General features: G+C 36.1%; 1 protein-coding gene across 8 annotated transcripts in view; it reads left to right on the top strand.

The window, feature by feature from the left end:
• Positions 1-17,041, top strand: part of NFIB (nuclear factor I B) — a 182,828-nt gene that overhangs the window by 147,904 nt on the left and 17,883 nt on the right. For 3 of the 8 annotated variants that reach the window (XM_064438922.1, XM_064438920.1, XM_064438923.1), the window contains exons 9-10: positions 5,222-5,387; positions 8,880-8,962. The exons of 2 other annotated variants lie outside the window; for them this stretch is intronic. In XM_064438922.1, coding sequence (XP_064294992.1) covers positions 5,222-5,387; positions 8,880-8,962 — 249 coding nt within the window. The remainder of the gene's footprint in view (positions 1-5,221; positions 5,388-8,879; positions 8,963-17,041) is intronic. 3 more of the 8 variants (XM_064438921.1, XM_064438925.1, XM_064438924.1) reach the window with 2 other exon arrangements.

Raw genomic sequence — 17,041 nt, 5'->3', positions numbered from 1 at the left:
AACTGCACTCATTCATTGATCACCTGACTGTAATAGGGTAGCCTGCTTAGGAAACACAGAGTTTCTACTGAAAAACTTGTCTTTTGAGATGCCAATGTATTGTTCTCCAAGTGTAGTGGTTAGCTGGAATAATGTTATTTTTATTAAGCCCTGAAACTTCTTTCTGAAACACCTAACAACAGTATTATATGCAGCTGTACCTAGGACAGGCACAGTATTAAGATGATTTTCAGCCTTTGTTGATTATTTCTTTGAATATGCTTTGTATGTTAAGATTCCAAGGAAATTTGGAAATACTTTATTTGGAATTTGGAATTATAATTACAATTATTTTGTAAAAAAAAAATACTGTGCAAATTTAAACATAAAATATATTTTGTCACTTAAGCAACTTAATAGTTTATGTGAATTGCTTAATATGTATATCAAATTTCTGTTATGTTTGGGTATCTCATCTGTAGGTGTTAGTGTTGCGATTTCACTATGGCATCAGAAAGACTTCTTTAATGGTGGAAGTAGTGGGCTATATGATAAAATGTACCTGAAGACCTAAGGTGTAAATGTGCTGACATTTGGGCAAATATGTGAAGAAGTCTGAGAGGAGGTTGATTAATTACTATTCATAAATATGTCACTAAAATCGTAGTAGGGAAAACAGGTATAGTGAATCCTGATTTTCAGAAAGTTTGTATTCATATCTGTTGCAAGTTTCTGTTCAGACTTCAGACCTAAGGATTAACTGAAAGTGTGCATAGTGCACACAGATTATCAACAGTCTGACAGTCTGAGTTAAGTTATGCTACAGCTATGACAGTGAATACAGCTCGTCTGTGGCTTTAGGCACATAAATGGATTAACCTGTGGCGATTCAAGATGGTGTGAATTAAAAAGCTGGAAAATGTATGCAGATCTGAAAATCAAATTAGCCTCCAATCCAACAATAGAAAAATACATACCTGCATAAATTGGGGCTAAATTTTCCAGACCTTCATTGTGTTTACTTCTTTCCCTCTCCCATTTTCAAATGGACAGCTTGTTTATCTAAGACAGCTGCCTCCATGCAATTTGCTTGAGGTTTATGCCTCAGGCATAATTTCTGTGTTTGTGAATCCATGACACAGACATATTGATGCCCTAGTTGATGGTAACAGTTGATTTTTCACCTGTAATGCATTTGTCTGGAAGAATCTCTTCAGGAAAAACTGGAACTAGAACCTAGAACTTGTTTTAAATAAGGACAAAAAGATTTTGTATTAAATGATGTGCTATAAATATTTGCACTTGTAATTCAAGTGGATATTGTCCAAACAGATACATAGTTTCCATGCCAAAATATCTTTTGACATAACTGCAAAAGTTAAAAGCAGGACAGGTCACAGAAGCTATTTTTAGCAGCCAGTTTTCAATAAGATTATGAATTGACAACTTCAAAGGGCTATTTCTGACCAGAACGTTTCCCCTCTTTGTGCTGAAAACCTAAAGCAACACAGAGGACTGAGACATCTGGGAGAGACAGTGTTCTTGAGGTTGTACCGCTATCAGCTACCACAGTCCAGAATCTAGATCTTAATTTCAAAAGCTTTTAGTTTTGTGTTTGCAAAGATAACCACAGAAGTGTGAACTGAGTATAAATCAATGCAGCAATGTCAGCGTCAGTCTGAAGACAGGCCTAAGCAATAACTTTGAGACAATTACATGATCTGTTTATTTAGGACTATTTTATGATCTTATGCTGCAAACTAATTACAATAACTTAAATATCAGTTTTGTTAACTGCTTCACTGTTGTTCACTCTGTGCAAGAAAGCTAAGTATGGATGTTTCAAGGTTTCTTATGAGTAACATTGATGTAACAGAATTTGGGAGAGTATGAGACCGCTGTTCATAAACTCTGTTTTCAGATGTAGCACACCTAGGAGAAACACTGATGTTCTAAGAATATTTCATGTGTACCATTTCCTATGACAAATCTCTGTCAAAGGGAGGACTTTAGTTCACATCTGAAAGACAGCTAGCATTGCGGAAGAGTTACATATGTAAAAGTCCTGGTAGGTATGTGCTTACCTACAACTGAGTTTAGTCAAAAAGTTAAATACAAGAAAGTTTCAGTATGGGGGGAGAAGTTAGGTTCTTAGACATGGTACCATAAGCTCTATCTTGTTTGTACTTATCCCTTCTTGTGTTATCCTGTTTGCTGAACAGTTATTGCAATATACAGTATTTGACATTACTGCAAAATTTTAAAACAAATGATATATTACAAATGTGAAAACAGAGGTAAAGTACTTGAAAAAGGAAAAGAATAGATGTTAGAGATTACAAAAATAAAAGCAGAATAAATCATAAAGTGCAGTCAGAAGATACTTGGGGAAATGTGACAATATGCAGTAAAATTGCTAAGAGGCAGGTAACTAGATTATAATTGCATTTGAAATCTAATGTGCAGTCAGAGTCTGAAATGTTGGAACCAGAAGAATTAACCTTATTGAAGTAACAAGCTTTCCCTTTTCTTACTCTGGAGGTTTTATTTTTCTGTCTAGAGGTTGCAGACCTCAGTTGCATTATATTGTGTCTGCTCTGTTCTACATGTAGGACAGATATGGAACAATGCCTTCCATTTAAGAAGGCATTAAAAAAAAGAAAAGAAAGGGAAAGGTAGACACTTGGTAGGGGGTCACAAACCACATCCACTAAAATCACTAGCAAATGCTGCATGGATTTCAACAAGGACAGGATTTCACCCTCAGTTTGAAGTGGAGTGATGTACTGCACTGCTGTTATGTATCGCACAGGGAAAAACATGGTTTACACGAGAATGGGGTATAAGTATTTTCTTTGTCTTATAATTCAGCAAGGAAGGGGTTTGCTCATTTGGACCACATACACAAGGACTAAGCTGGAGTCCGTGTGAGCCATTGCATTCCTGTTGACCAGGATCACTAGGGAACAGTAGAAGGTGATACATTGTTGCCTCTTAGCTTTGGAGTATCGTGGGTTATTTGTGTGGGGAATTTATTTTAGGTAACTCTTAGAGATTTTCTGAATTTACATTAGTTAAAATTTTAATTTTGTTCTAAATCAGGTGGTTTCAGAATTCTGGTCACCATGATTCCTGGCTTTAAAGCTGGCAGGCCTTTAAAATAGAGCCCACAAAATAAAATTGCCTAAACCAATGATAAGATGGATCTCAAAGAAAGTGGACTTACTGACACATACTTAACATATGACTGTTTACTGTAATATAATGATGTAATTTGTGTTCTTGAGGAAAGATCTCTGTAATTACTGAATTCACCACTTATGACCCATTGGTCATGTAAGCGTGCAAGCAGATGCTCAGTAAACTTTTAGGCCACATTATTTGCTAGAAGTTGTCTTGTATATATTCCATCACATCTCATTTTCATTTTAAGTACATGTAGTAAGGGACATCTATCTAACTGTTAAGTTTCACCAGTAAATAAAACTTAATGTAGCATACCAGTTATTTGGGGAAATTATGTTATTTGTGAAAGTATTGTCATTGAATCCATGCTGATTTCTAATTCTGAAGCTACTTTGACAGTTGACACTTAGTCCTGTTACTGAACTCCTAGTAGTGACTTCTCAGCTTATACAACTAGGAACATGAATAAAAAAGTGGTAAATACCTCTATATATGCAAGACCGTGGGATTTTGTGGCTCTTCTATCCCCTCCCTGCACCAGCACTGCCCCAAACATACAGTTATGGTTAGGGGGTGACTTTTTTTTCATTTAGTTTGTTGCCCGCTTCTCATTAGTGTGCATTTTTACTGTTATTTTTCATTGTAAGGCTTGTGAATTTAGAGAGGGAAATAGCCTGCTAACTGCCTAATGTTCATATGAATACAAGATTGGTCTCCATTTGCACTTATATCTTCTAGTGTTTTCTTCTAGCTTAGTTTTAGGTGTCCTAAAGAACAAGACTTTCCCTTAGGGGCATTTGCAAAGTCTATTAGATCATACTGCCAGGAAGTTTATCCTGCTATTAATTTTAAATTTCCTCATTCTCAATTTCATTCCATTACCCAAAGTTTATATCTCCTGTACTTTCCAAATAATTCCTTCCTCTTTTTGTGTTTATACTCTGCACATACTTACAGTAATTGTCTCAGCCCAGTTATTATTTCATTACTATAGTCATGCTTACCTCTTTTAACCTTTCCTTATATCAGTTGAATCAGGTCCTTTATCAGTCTATTACTTTACTCTGAGTTACCTTGAATTTGACAAGATCGTTCTGATGATAAGATGCCCAGTATTTTTTACTTTGTATGGCTGTATTTTAAAATATGTATGATTCACACAACACAATCATTTTAAGACAAAAGTTATCAGCCACTGTTGAAAAAACTATTTACTGCTTGCTAATTTTTACTGCAATTTATTTGCTGTTGGAGTATTTACAGTCATGCAGAATGTCTAAGGCATGTTTAAGCATTGGATAAACATATAGATTTAGCAGTCAACATTGACAAATTTAGATTTGTCTACATGCAGAAAATAGCATATTATCTTGATGACCTGTACCATAAGGTCATATGCAGACTGCCTCTTGTATCTATGTAAGAAGTGTGTTTGTTTATTATGCTCTTGACTTGCAAAGATCCCATTATTAAACATTTCTGTGTTTTCGGAAGGTGGCTTTTGGCCTGATGTTAGGACATATGCATTATAGTGCATTGTATCCTAACCGTCTCTCCCACTCCCAAACATGAATTATTAGTTAGCCTTCCAGTATGTGTAATCTCTGTGGACAACTGTGGTCAAGCCTTGGTTATGCTCCAAGCCAGAGTGGTATGGCATGTGAAAACAGAGGTTTTGCATTATTCTTTTGCTCGTAATACTTTGTACGTTAGGGCCTATGCCTGGTCAGTTTAATCCTGCTATCATGGGATTTACTGTGGTTCACAGCCACTACATTAACAGCAAATAAATTTTGAAACAATCTGATGCTTGCTGCATCCAGAAGGAAAGAAAACTTACCAAAAAGTACTGCTACTTAAGCATGTACTGCCTATCTGAGGAGGGATCTGCCTGCAGAAATTGCCACATAGAAATTCATAGCTTTGTTAGAATGGTACATTCCAGCATGGAGGTACTACAGTGATGGGCATTCTGGAAAACCCTAAGATAGGTGGGTAGGTTCCTTAAATGCAACGCGTATGTTTCACAAGGCATTCTTTTGGTTTTGTTTTGTAGCCTAACAGCAGTGGTCAAGTAGTAGGGAAAGTGCCTGGCCATTTTACTCCAGTTTTGGCACCCTCTCCCCATCACAGTGCGGTGCGACCTGTGACCCTGACCATGACAGATACTAAACCCATCACTACATCCACTGAAGGTGAGGCATCTTCACCTACAGCAACCAGTAAGTATTTCTTTAGGAAACAAAAAATGTCCATCAAAGATTCGATATTATTTCAAATGGAGGCCAGAAAAAGGCGGCTTTTCCTACTATTTGACCAAGTGGATGCTCATCATTTTATATGGAGAGCAAATGTGATCCGATTGCAAAGCTTTTCCTCCCCAAATTTCAACCACTGCATCATGTTACATGAACCAAAGTTTGTGACATGACAACCAAAATGAAAGGGAAAAGTCTGGATATTTGACCACTGTGCAAGAAAAACAAAACTTGGTTGTTCATCTAAGGTGGACATTCTTAAGACATTGAGAAGCACACCCAGACAGCAAGGTTATACAATGACCCACAGATGGAATTCCAAACAGAGATTGGATAATCTGCTCCTCAATGAGCTTTCCTACAGAAATCAAGCCTTGTTACAAGGCATACTGAATCTGAGCTATGACAATTGCACATTGATATAGGTTGTGTCGTTCTTAGCAAAAACAACTGATGTGGCAAAAGAAAATTTTAATTCCTCAGATGGTAGTTCCACTGTTCCTTCTTTTTCTAAAAAAACCCTGAAACCCTAACTTGAACATTTTGAGCTCTTTATTACTATATAGGACCATATTATTTGTCCTATTATCTTCAATGGAATTGCGGTTTTGGAAATAAGAGCAAAGGTGTTACTATGTATAAGGTAATTTCTTCTCTTCCAAAAACTCATGCTCAGTGATGCAGAAAGTTGTTTTTTAACTACTTTCTGCATTTCTGTTGTCTTTGAACCTTTATTTGGACTTGCGATGGCCAGCGTTACTATTTATGAGAGTGGTGAAGATTTTTATGAGACACTTCCAAACATACACTTTGGAAGAAAACTTAGCAGCCTTTAAAAATATTAATCTCTTTAGGGTCCATTACATTAAAATGACTTGCTTTAGACCTGTTTAGTGTTTGAACTGTGAATCCAGTCCCTAACTTCTGGTCTGTTATTAACAGAGACCGTAAATTCTGTGTTTCTTAGGTGTTACACTACTTTAAATCTTTTTATTAGAATATGAAGCAGAGCTGAGACTTGAATGCATAGGAGTGGCCAACATGTAAAGGAGGAAAACTGGTTATGTCTTTATTAGAAAAGGATAGTAGTAACTTTTGGACAAACTATTGTTTAAGTATAAACAAGTAATTATATGGACAGATATATGGAAGTATTTTAGCTGTTCTTTTATTATAGCAGGAGTTTTGTTAAAAAGTGGTAGAGTATATCTGCATCTGCCCTGGTGGTTTGTGGTACAGTTCTTGCACCTTTTAACATGACTTAGTTTTAGCAGCAAACAAGAAGCTGTTGCTCTAAACTTTTGGTCCAGAATAGAAAACTGAGAAAACTGAGTTCTTGTATACATTCAAGTATTCATGGTTTCATTCTGCTTCCTGTTTGACATGGTCATGCCTGGCCTAAATAGCTGTCTCAGATGAGGTCAGGGTTTGTAATACAAATGGCAAAAAGAACAAATACAATGTCAGAACTGTGTTCGGATGGTTTCTGGTAATCTGACCGTACTGTTCATCATTACAGGAAAGCAAACGTAACCTGCTCATTGTCCTACTACTAAGGGAAAAAACTGGACTATATTTTCAAATGAAGTCAGCACCCAGTTTCTCATGCAATTAATTGGAACTTGGGTACCTGATTCCTCATGAACCTTAGAACATCTCAGCTTAGATATTTGAAATAAGGCCTCCTCATACTTCCACAGCATTGTGCAAGTAACTTCTTGACTAAAGATCCAATGTCTGTCACTAGAGCGTGTAAAAATTCTAAAAAACCCCTTATGTACAAATTTTATTTGAACGTGTCACTTCTGCATATGAGATAGTGCATAAATGATACATGTTCAGAATGTTATGGTTGTCAGAGCAGTAGTCTATCTGCTTGGTAAAGCCTTTTGAAACTGGACTGGTAACTGTAAGAGGAAAAAGTGAAGGAACATAGACTGTTGATGAAGGAAGTAGCAAAAAATGAGGGATCATATCCTGCTGATATATATATTACATATGAATGCATATAAACTCTATTATCGGTCATAACAGACCCAACACACAGAGTGCTAATGTTAACTTAATGGGAAAATCAAGACTAAATATATTTTAAGGCATGGTTTTACTTTTATCTGCAATAACTGATTGTTTGGTTCAAAATATATATAGATATATTTATAAAACATATGCTTGGCCAACGAGTTGACCTCATTATTCAGTCTGATGAGAATAAAATGTCGAATGATTAGCACTCCTTTTCATTCTGAAGTGCAACAGCAGAATTGTTTTGAATGAGAAAGAACAGCAGGCTTTGATGATATTTGGGGAACACTGTGACCCTCACCATAATTTCCTTCTAATAACTGATTTATTTTTATGGCAGTTTTTTCAGTAAAGCCTGTTTACTGTATAAAGCCTTTTTTTTTTTTTCTTTAAATTTGATTGGTTTCCTTTGCTTGTGTTTGCTGTGTGACTTTAATACCAACAGGCCAATTCAGTAAGTACTCCTATCTAGTTCCTCACTGGAATCCTTCCGTATGTCTGTTCAGTTTTAGTAGTTTTGATTTGTCTGCCTGCAAGTTTCCAAGTTGTGATGCTGCAAGTTGCAGTGCAGACATCTCCACACTGGAAAGTGGAGTAAGACCCCCTGCCTTATTCCATAAGTGCCACCAAAAGCCATGAGAGTGTAATGGCTTTTAGGGATTACTGACAAAGACCAGAACTGTGACCTACAGGTGAAGGATCCATATCCTGTAACTAACCCCAGCATTGCCTACCGTCCCCTTTCTCCTCAGAAATGGATTTCTTCAACCTTCTATAGCAGACAGCGAGAGACTACCTTAAATTGTCCCCATGGGAAAATGTTGTTTCCTGATGCATGGGGGAGTTGAATATTTAATATTTTATTGCACAGCTCTCTTCTTATGAAAATACTATTCAGATTACATCCTATTTTCAAAGGCCTGTAAAGATTCATTTCATGCCATTTAAGTAAACTAAACTTTTGATTCCAATTTTTTTTCTTTTACAGTTTTGTCATCAGCCTTCACAGCAGTAAGAATAATAAGTGTGCACTAATTTTTTCTCTCAACAATGCAATATCAGTGATTTCACTGGTGCCTTTGGTGTAATGGAAATGAGAGTCAGGCTCATGATTCCTTCAAATATATATCTTATTTAATAACTTTAAATATATATATACTAATCAGATGAGCTTTAATTTAACAACAGACATCAATAGGATTTACACATGCAGCTTCCATTGAAGTTTATAGGAATTTACATGTTTTTCCAAATTTGGTCCAATTTTTGTTTTGCATTCTATTAAAGTTTAAATAAAGGAAAAACACAGACACATCCTATATATTGCAAAATCATAACTCTGGATCTCTCATATTTGTACTGTACCTGCACAGGGTAATAGTTATGATAGGTTGGTATTTTTATCAATCTGTTTTGTTCTTCCTTAATCAGCCTACACAGCCTCAGGCACATCCCAAGCCAATCGATATGTGGGACTAAGTCCAAGAGACCCATCCTTCCTACACCAGCAACAGGTGGGCAAGTTTCACATAGGTGTAATGATATAGAGAAGCTTTTGCAATATTACCTTCCTACGTGCTGCCACTGTTATCTTGGACTAGACTGGGATCCAAAGGGTTTCAGTATTTGTCATCTGAAGACAAAGTTTATTCAAAACAAAACTGAACCCTTTAAGAAATATCAATTTAGTGTATGCTTTATTTCTTAAATTTGTGCCCTCTTAAGGAACTTCTAATTGTATTTATTTCAATTATTTTATTTTTCAAGAGCTCATACATGTATTCTTTAACAGGGTTTTAGGAAAGAAAATGAGGTGTGTAAGGAACAAATACTAATTTCAAAACCAGTTTAAATAATAAGTAAAATTTCCAGAGCAGAAGGTCCAACTTATTATTTTCAAGCTATTTTGGGTTTTTTTTTTTTACCCCAGATGTTTAAGCCTACATTTCTTCGTTTTAGTTCTAGAATACGAGTTATAAAACTAAATTCTCAATGCAACACATCATCATTTTTAGTTTAATAGGTTTAAATTGGTCTGCTGATTTGAAATGTGATAAAACCATGTCTTTTATTCTAGTTTCTTACATCATTTACGTTTAAAGTAGCATTTTAAATTTCACATCTCATTAATGCTGTAAATTTAATGCAAATGAAGTGTTTACCCAAACTGTGAAAATACACAGCCAAGATTAATGGTGGCTTACCATCAAATTAGCTGCAGTCAGTAGCTAGGCCATGCATATACTGAAATGCTACATCGCTAGTAACAGGAATAAATTCAAACCCTTTAGAACTTTAACATATTTTATAATGTGTGTTTGTGTTGCTCCTCAGTCTTAACAGTAGAGGACTTTGAAATTAACAGCATATAAAATGTTATAAGGAAAACAGCTGAATAAAGCAGTAAGAAAGGGGCTCTTAAATAGTCCTTGGTATTTATCATACTGTATTTTTTTCTCAGGCTTGGGCTTCTGTCAACAGTTGGTACACATGCCAGTTTCATTTTTCAGTAAAACTTACCTGTTCTGTGTTTGCTGAGGTATAGCTGAAGTGTACTTCATCTGGAACTCCCTATCCCTACCCACTCCCAGGGCAAGGTGGCAGTATGTCTGTTTTAAAGGTCACCACATGCAGAGTTCAGAGAAAATCATAAAGATGATTGTTTATTCAAGACAGTTGATGCTTTGCCAATTTTTTTTTTTTTAACCAGTGAGACCTAACTGGAAACATCTGTACACTTTTATGAAAATACCAAATGACAATTAGTGGTTTTGCCAACCATTAATTTTTCAGTAATTTTTCTGGTGTATTGCTAGTTTTTTTAACCTCTCAAAGATTGTTGTATTGTGAAAGGTGTTATATTACTATAACATGGTCCTTTTTAAAAAATAAACAGTATATGTTTATTGTATTTTAAAAGACACACAACATCTTTCTTTTTAAACACAGTGCATGTAACTTCTGATTTCTTTTCATGTGAAGTTTTAGAGTATCCTTTGAAAAGTATCTGACATACAGTTAATTTGGGGATGCGTAATGACTTTTTTTCACTACATATTTTTAGATACATTTTTTTCTGCAAATTTGCTACTGCTTAAGCCCACTCCACCTTCTTCCAAGTTCATTGAAAGAGTTACAAACCCCTTGTCACATGCCAGAAGGTAGTGACAGCACACTTAATTTTCTCTTGGATGAGTTTATGTCATGCAAATCATATATTTCTTATTTCATGCATCTTCTATATATTTTTGGCTTTGTGTACATGGAGATAAATTTGGAGATTTCAGTAGTGTCATAGGATCATAAAAGTGAGAAGTATCTCAAGGGTCATCACAGTCTTTGGTGTTTACATGCACTGTGTCTTATACTCCCTTTCATGGTAAAACATGTGGCCAGATAGCTTAGGGGGAAGGGGAAATAAATTAGGTCTCACATAAACTTCATAAACAGAAAAATTCTTCAATGCCATTGTGTGAAACCAATGTTCTGCCTTCTAAAGTATAGTGCTTCATAGTCTCATTCTATTAATTCAACAATTACTGGTAATTACTGGTAATTCAATTCAATAATTACTGGTCACTTGGTGACCATTAAGCTGTATCGTAAACTTAAAAATTGTGTCATGGCTTCATCTTTGCTGTGAATTCTATATTCATTTCTAACTTAAGTAGTGGATATATGTGTATGCTTGTTTGAGTGTGTTTGAGGGCGGTGCGAGTGTGGATGCCTGTACATATAAATATGACCAAAATTAGGGAATAGTGTGTACTGCTGAAACCATTTGAAAGAACAGAATGCTTTACAACAAAGCTTTTTCAGAGGGAGAAATGGAAATATATAAATACATATATATAAGTTTCTAATTAATTAATTACCTTCACTCACTTAAATCCTAAAGGCAGCTCTTGAGATGACAGTGCCATATACGTTTATTACCCAGAAAATGAGGCAGGGCACTGAGATTGTCTAAACAACTTTTATAGAGCAAAGGTTATCCTTTGGTAAGGCAGAAATTAGATTGATTTACTATGTCCTTTCATTACTTTACAACAGTTTAAAAGAGACCACTCTTCTTGTGGAAGATTTTAAATGCATTTGGTTTAAAGCAGCCCATGATGAATGAAAACAAAAATCAAGGGGTACATGAAATAAAGGCAATCAATCATTTTGTATTAGTGGAGAGAAATTCTAAATTAGAAAGCCAATGGTTTTAGTTCCAGAGAGGTCTTTCAAACATTCACCATACCCTGTAATGCACATTGACCCCTCAAGAATAAATATTGTCACCAGTACATTTTTTGCTTCATTGGAGGAGTCTTTATGAAGATTTATTCTCTCTGGTTATGAGAAATATTGACATGTACTGTTGAGTACTTTTTGTTGTTGTTAAAAAGAACCATTATGTAGCCTTTTTAAGTTACAGTAACTACAATAAATTTAGAAGTTGCACATGTATTTTGAAACTCACACTTACATGGAGTCTTTTGACTAGCATGGAGTTTGCTAGAACTTCCAGTAAACAATTTATAGCACAGCCTACCTGGAACACTCACCTTTAGATGGGAAGCAGTGATTACAGCTTTGGAAGACAATGTATAATAGCACCAATGTGAGCCATTTATTTGCTTTTGCTGATCTGGATACTGTGAAAAATATGCTGTCACCTGCATTGCTTAGTGTCCTACATTGATCATTAGGAAGACAAGGTTCTAATGAATTATAACTATGCAGTCCACTTTCTGCTGCAGTTGGTGGTGGGTGTTCCTGTTACCTGCCTTGAAATGCCAGGTACTGTGATGTGAATAGTTACAAAACATATCTCTTGCTTCAGTGACATCTACGGAGTCACATATATCCTATCATTATGTTGTAAAAAGTCATGTCAGCCCCCCCCAGCTGTCAATTACAAATTGTTAATGACGACTTGGTTTGCTTTTCTTGATTCAGCATCAGCTCCTGAGAGTTGTTAAGTATTAATAATGTAACTGCAGGGAGGGCACCATAGGAAGTGGCAAAGGAAGTGATAAGAGTTAGTACCTAAGTGAGGGAGGTTTTCTTAATTTTACGCTTGGTGGATGGTGGGATTATTTTATGAAGTCAAATCTGGTACTTGGTGCTCATCATCTGTGCTGAGAAACATCTTAAATGAATTAGAGAGGCTGGATAATCTTCACAATTATATGGGAGCACCTTTTCCCCCCTTCTTTCTCTGATTTGCATCTACTGAAGATTTGTGGTTTCTAAGCCTAGACTAGAGGAAAGAGCAACAGTTTGAGGAAAGTCAGTCAGATTCAATCTTCTACAACTATATACAGTCCCTTGCTGGATTCTAGTTGTCTCTCCATTCTTTTGGCTAAGTAATTTTAATGGAGAAATAAAGAGTTCAGTAACAAAGCTTTAATGATCAAAATTCTCATGGTTATGTAATGGCGTTTCTGTAGCCTCCTTGAGTTACTGTTCTCAATTTAATGAATACATTATGTTCTTGAAATGATAGACATTTAGAGACAGGTTGATGCTGTTTCTGGCTATAAAGCTAGAATGTTGCCAGAAATACTAGTCACCGTGTAAACAATAGAAAAAGATAGATGGATGGATGACGGATGGGTAGACAGACATTTGTATTTATTGCAAATATAGATTAATGGTTTCACAAATACTAAGACTTAGAAGAGTGAAGTAACTGATACGTTTTCTTTCTTGGCCATTTATATCATCTGAATGCACATTGGAGCCTTCTATGGGTCATTCTATTTTTAATTAGGAAATATAAATAAATGGAATAGCTGTTGAGGTCTGTGAAAACAATGATCTCTACAACTTTTCTGTCTGTTACAGTAAACTGTGCTAACTAATGCTGGCCCAGGTACTGAGGAGCTAGTAAACTCTTCTAGTCTTTGCTGTGATTAATACAATGGCACGATTTTCACTAGAGCTTGGACTCCCTGGTTGTGGTGTGCAGTATGCATGATTTTCACACAGGTTTGGCATTTATGAATGAGACATTTGCCATGTATGTAATAATAAGAAACACTTCAGGTGTCTAAAATACAAAATCAGAAAATTGTAGATAGCTTTTTGTTTTCTACGCACCAGATTTCCCTGCTTCTTCCGTAGGAAGTTGTTCTTACCAGATGCATCCTTTAGTTACTGAATCACACAGTTCAAAATGGAGTTCTCTTCATACTATTCATCTTGGAAATTGTAAACTTAAATGTCCACTGAACACATAATATCTGTTTGCAAAATGTTTTGGGTGGATGTTGCATTTGCTTTCACCAGGAGGCTGAAAGAAGAACACAAGTGGACTCTTAAACAGAACTTCTCAGTAAAGCCAGGAAACAGGTTATCAACACTTAGACTGTTCTTATTGTGTCTCTTATCATAACTGACAGTTTGACGTAAAACTGGGTCACATGACAATCAGGGAGGTATGTAAATGGATAAGAGGTCACCTTTCACATATGCTTGCTGGAAAGGAAACACATTTAAAGGAAGTTTCAGTCAAAACAATGACAATATGCAAATGTTAAGTTTTATGGGCTTTTCTCACCTAACAGAAGCTATAGCACAGACTCCTATTACACTTTCCAAAATACGTCTACTTTCACTAGCAATCACAGAAGCTTGAAATCAGTGTTAGTCTTAGACAGCCACTCTTTAAATACAAGAATACAAAGCCTGCTTAAATAATGACCTACAAAAATTATTCAGACTATGATTAAAGATTGAACTGCTGACTATGGGTTTTTAATGTATGGAGGATTTGCATATTTAAAACTCTGCAGGATGTTTGTGCTTGTAAAGTGCCTGCTTTAAACTGAGAAAGCAGCTATAGTGAAATTTAGCTCTTGGGTAGAACTTCACATCAGTGCATCTCACCACACTGGAAAGTGCAAAGCAAAATCACTTTCCTGGCATTTTACAAAGGGCAGAACAGGAGCAGGGAGGTGGATGAATTAGGAGAAGCACTTGGTCTACTGTGTCCCCTTCCCATGACATAGCTGAGGCAGGTGAGGGAGTTGCACTGCCTCTCTGAAGAAACATTTACAGTGGTCTTTGTGCACTCTGCTACTCTTCATGAGTATAGCAGGGAGTATGGATCGCAGGGATGAGAGACTGCTGCAGCTCCAAATGTCAGGAAATGGCTGGGATGCCTGTGAGGTTTCCCCATCTGCTGCAAGGCTGGTCAGAATTTTCCACTTCAGAATACAGACCTGTGTTCATTTTCCATGTGGTTAGACGAGAGATAAATTAAAAAATCATTCATAATATTTCATGGATGGAAGGTGTTATTGTTCATGTGGCTTGCCTTGCTGAAAATGACAAAGCCGTGGGACTGAAGAGCAGGCCTGTCCAACAGGCTTCTAGGAAAGACTTTTCACCATGTCATATGCCAAATCAGGACATTTATTATGCATTCATAACATATTTTTGAGAAATTAATGTTTTTCAGCATTTATTAAATGTCTCATAAGGACTATTTCTTAAGTACCTCTACTGAGGAATTTAATTTTTGTCAAGTAGCCTTTGTGTCCTGCCTCTCCCTTTTATGTGTCCTGCAGAGAAACTCCTTTAGGTGGCTTACTATGGGTGAGAATGAATGTGCCTTCTTGTCTTCAGCTAACACTGTGGCATGATTTTAGAGGTCTCTTAAGTTACTCTGAGGACTATAACTAGGCAGAAAGCTTTCAGCATGACTCCAGACAACATATAGCACTCAAAATACTGTACTACAGTGCCATACATTCTTCCAAAGCTTGGTACTCATGTCAGGTCCGTGCCCCCAGGCTTTCTCTACCGGGCCGTCTGGACATCCTCCAAGGGCAGTCTTCCCACTGATGCTGTGAACAGACATCTTCTTCCATCAAATGGAGCCAGGGCTCATAGACCTTTTTTAAGCTTTTCCAGCCTTTTTATGCAGAAAGCACTCAACACGCATGAGGGATGCAGATGGAGACTTTGAAAGTGATATTTCTACCTATTTTCAAAAGTCTAATTTCTAAATCTTGGACATCCTGATCTCTAAGCAGGAGTGATTTGGGAGAGGAAATTTTATGTGAAAGAGAAAAAAAACATTTTCCTGACAGGTTAGTTTTTAAAGACAACATGGCAGGTCTGTAAGCCTGCTGAGGAGTGCGGAGCAGTAGTTTTTAACATTGCGAAGATGGTTTCCAGCAGAGCTGATGCAGCCCTGGGCTTATCACAGAACGCATTGTCATACAGACCTGCAGTTCTCCAAGGTGTTGTCAGTACCATAAGTATGGCACAGTTGGTGCAGTGAACAGCACTACAGTTTACATTAACTATAAGTCCAGTGTGGCGTGAATCTCCATATAATTGTGCATGTATGTGTCTACAGCATATATATAAAATGCACATGTTGTACTATATACCATTACAGTATTTAGATCTGTATTTATTGAGGTATGCATGACTGTATATAATATGAAGTATGTCATTGCTAACATTTATGAAATAGGCTTGAAAACCTCTATCCGGAGCTTTCTTAATGACAAATTTAACACATTAACTGTACATGTGGAAAGTTTTCATACAGACTGTGGGAAGAATATGATGATCTAGTGCAGAAGCTGATTTACTAAAATGTAATGTGTTAATCCCTTACTGTTTTCCCTAATTGGCAAATGCAATCAGATTCTTTAATAAGCTAAGTGCTTGCCAGATTTTTGAGCTAGACCTAAGTGAGTAAAATCTTTTGGTTTGTGATTTTATTATTTTTATGGATTTAATCAGCCAAAGGACTTTTATTCATAGATTTTATACTTTGTGAAAGAAGAGGGAGACATTAACCTTTCAGTCTTGTGTTTCAGCTGGAAGTGAGTTTTTATAGCTAAGTTATAAAGCTTTAAAGTATGCATCTGTAATGAAGATGATGACATTCTTAAGGATTCTAGCAGAGATACATCTACTGTACATTGAGTAACTGAGCTGACATATTTTACTACGTCTTCAATATTAAAATCAGGTTTACAATACTGTTTTGTATAGTGACTAAACCAAATATTTACTTATCCCTTTCTTGAAACTTATCTAATGTATTATTCACAATTACCCCTAGCAAACTTTTTGACTGCATGTTTCCTTTTCTGGTTAATTTCATGTGGTTTGGTCATGCTTTTAATGGCCTTTAGAAGGTCCTTTGGAGTTCTTTAGATAACAAACAAGAAACAATCCCTACGAAAACATCAGACTAACATTTCCATTTCTCAGACCTTAACAGCAGGAAGCTTATGAGTCTAACAGCCAGACAGGGTCAGGTTTTCAATATTGTCTTGTCCTCAGCATTTGTATTTTTCAGGAAAAGATTGCAATTAATTGTGGTCCTGAGAAAACAGTTTATTGTAGTTTGTTTGGTATAGCCTGTGATATCTAAAGACTGTGAATACGGATAGAGAAAACTAAAATGCATCAAATGCAATTAAACTCAGCAACAATATTATCTTCGGTTCGGAGTGCTGTGTCATATGTAATGGTACAGCAATTTATATACAGCATGACTATACAGAGGTTAAAATGCATGTTTACTTCACAAGCCAGATAAGTTCACTTTCTTAAACTTAAAAATAAGC

Source organism: Phalacrocorax carbo, chromosome Z, assembly GCF_963921805.1.
Source record: "Phalacrocorax carbo chromosome Z, bPhaCar2.1, whole genome shotgun sequence".
Classification (NCBI taxonomy): domain Eukaryota; kingdom Metazoa; phylum Chordata; class Aves; order Suliformes; family Phalacrocoracidae; genus Phalacrocorax; species Phalacrocorax carbo.
The sequence above is the reverse complement of the archived record's forward strand: the minus strand, read 5'-3'. Positions and strand labels throughout refer to the sequence as shown.